This window comes from Peromyscus californicus, unplaced genomic scaffold, assembly GCF_007827085.1.
Source record: "Peromyscus californicus insignis strain IS unplaced genomic scaffold, ASM782708v3 Scaffold_5__1_contigs__length_169319896, whole genome shotgun sequence".
Classification (NCBI taxonomy): Eukaryota; Metazoa; Chordata; class Mammalia; order Rodentia; family Cricetidae; genus Peromyscus; species Peromyscus californicus.
The window spans coordinates 157,865,545-157,867,895 of NW_026294573.1; the positions used below are offsets into that span (position 1 = coordinate 157,865,545).

Here is a 2,351-nt window from a genome sequence, read left to right on the forward strand (position 1 = left end):
AAAGAAATGGGAGTAGGTGGGGATGAGAACAGAAGGGATCAAGTAGAGGATGGGAGAGGGAGGAGAGAGAGAGTACTGGGAAAGACTAAAGGAACTGGGGGACATTTGGAGGCAATGTGGAAACCTAATGCAGTGGAAGATCTTTGGAATCTATAAGGGTGACCCTAATGATGACTCCTTGTTATTGTGGATACAGGACCTGAACTGGCCATCTTCTGTAACCATGCAGGGCTCTCTGTAGTAAAACTTGGGCATCACCCTAACCACAAAACCTACAGCCTACAATTTGTTCTACAAGAAAGATGTGCTGTGGTAACAATGGCGCAGAACTTGTGTGAATGGCCAATCTATGATTGGCCCATCTTGAATCCCACATCATCAGAGAGAGCCAATGCCTGATGCTACCTGGATGACCAGGAACCAGAGGATAGATAAACAAGAGACTTAATATACAACCAATGTGACTGGCAAAACAACAACAAAAGAAGTCAATAAAATGATTCCTAATGATATTCTGCTATACTCATAGATTGATGCCTAGCCCAATGGTCATCAGAAAGGCTTCAGCCAACAACTGATGTGAGCAGATGCAGAGCTCCACAGACAAACCATTGGAAGAAGGGGAGGAAGGATTTCAAGAGCCAGAGAGGTTGAGAACACCAGGAGAAAACTGCCCATAGAATCAAATAAACAGGGCTCACAGAGTCTGACAGAGATTGAAGTAACAATCATGAAGCCTAAAAGGGTCTGTGCTAGGTCCTTTACAAATATTTTATGATTACTCCCTTCAGGTTTTTGTAAGACTCCTAACAGTGGGAGTGGGAGTGTCTCTAACTCTTTGGACTACTCTTGGGACTCTTTTCTTCCTTCTGGAGTACCTCATCCAGCTGTGGTTTGAGGGTTTGTGCCTAGTCTTAATGTAGCTTGTTATGCTGTGTTAGATTAAAAAACAGAGCCAGATATTGGGATAAAAGCTGAAGATCAGAGAAACAGAACAAGCTAGGCATGTAGGCATGTTCTTACCTCTATGAATTCCTTAACCTCAAGAGAGTGGGTTCCTGTTTCCTCACTCCTTATATATACCTTTCTGTGTCCTGCATATTACTTCCTGGGAATAAAGGTGTGTGTGCTTCCCAGTACTGGGATTAAAGGTGTGTGCCACCTGCCTGGCTCTGCTTAAAGTGTGGCCTTGAACTCAGAGATACAGGTGGATATCTGCTTCCTGAGTGATAGGATTAAGGGTATGTGCCACCACTGTCTGGGCTCTATGACTAATATAGTACCTGGCTCTGTTCTTTGATCCCCAGATAAGTTTTATTGGGGTGCATAATATATCACCACATTTCCCATTTTTTGTATAAAATAATAAAAGGTCATAATTAATATGAGAAAAACTATACTGTAAGTACAGTAACTATATACAATATGTACAGAAAACAAATTCATCAATAATGTCTAGTCCTTTTGCATTTGACAAATTCAGAGTGAATACTCCATTATCTAGCCTATCTCTGTGAATCCAGAAGATCTTATCTAATTCAGTTTCTGTCCTAATTTGCATTACCAATCCAAAACTATCTTTTGATGTTTTTCAAACCTATGCACTGTATACCTCTTAGTGAGTTTCTTCGTCGCCAGCGCCACCTCTTGCTTGCAGAGCTCCAGCCGAAGGAGAAAGGGTGTGAGTCAGGAGGTGCCCATACCATGGCTCGTACAAAGCAGACTGCCCACAAATCCACCGGTGGTAAAGCACCCAGGAAACAACTGGCTACTAAAGCCGCTCGCAAGAGTGTGCCCTCTGCTGGAGGGGTGAAGAAACCTCATCATTATAGGCCTGGTACTGTGGCACTCAGTAAAATCAGACGTTATCAGAAGTCCACTGAACTTCTGATTCACAAGTTCCCCTTCCAGCGTCTGGTGCGAGAAATTGCTCAGGACTTCAAAACAGATCTGCGCTTCCAGAGTGCAGCTATTGGTGCTTTGCAGGAGGCAAGTGAGGCCTATCTGGTTGGCCTTTTTGAAGATACCAACCTGTGTGCTATCCATGCCAAATGTGTAACAATTATGCCAAAAGATATTCAGCTAGCACGCCGCATACGCGGAGAACGTGCTTAAGAGTCCACTATGTGGGGAAACATTTCATTCTCAAAATCTTTTTTCCTCTTCTTTCTGTTATCAGTAGTTCTGAATGTTAGATATTTTTTCCATGGGGTCAAAAGGTACCTAAGTATATAATTGTGAGTGGAAAAATAGGGGACAGAAATCAGGTATTGGCAGTTTTTCCATTTTCATTTGTGTGTGAATTTTTAATACAAATGCAAGATGTAAAGCATTAATGCAAGTAAAATATT

At 42.2% G+C, this 2,351-nt stretch overlaps 1 protein-coding gene across 1 annotated transcript; it reads left to right on the top strand.

Moving 5' to 3' along the window:
• Window positions 1–1,704: 1,704 nt before the first annotated feature.
• LOC128096734 (histone H3.3A-like) lies at window positions 1,705–2,115 on the top strand. The gene has a single exon (XM_052716678.1). The coding sequence runs from the start codon at window positions 1,705–1,707 to the stop codon at window positions 2,113–2,115; it is 411 nt and encodes a 136-aa protein (XP_052572638.1).
• Window positions 2,116–2,351: the final 236 nt, after the last annotated feature.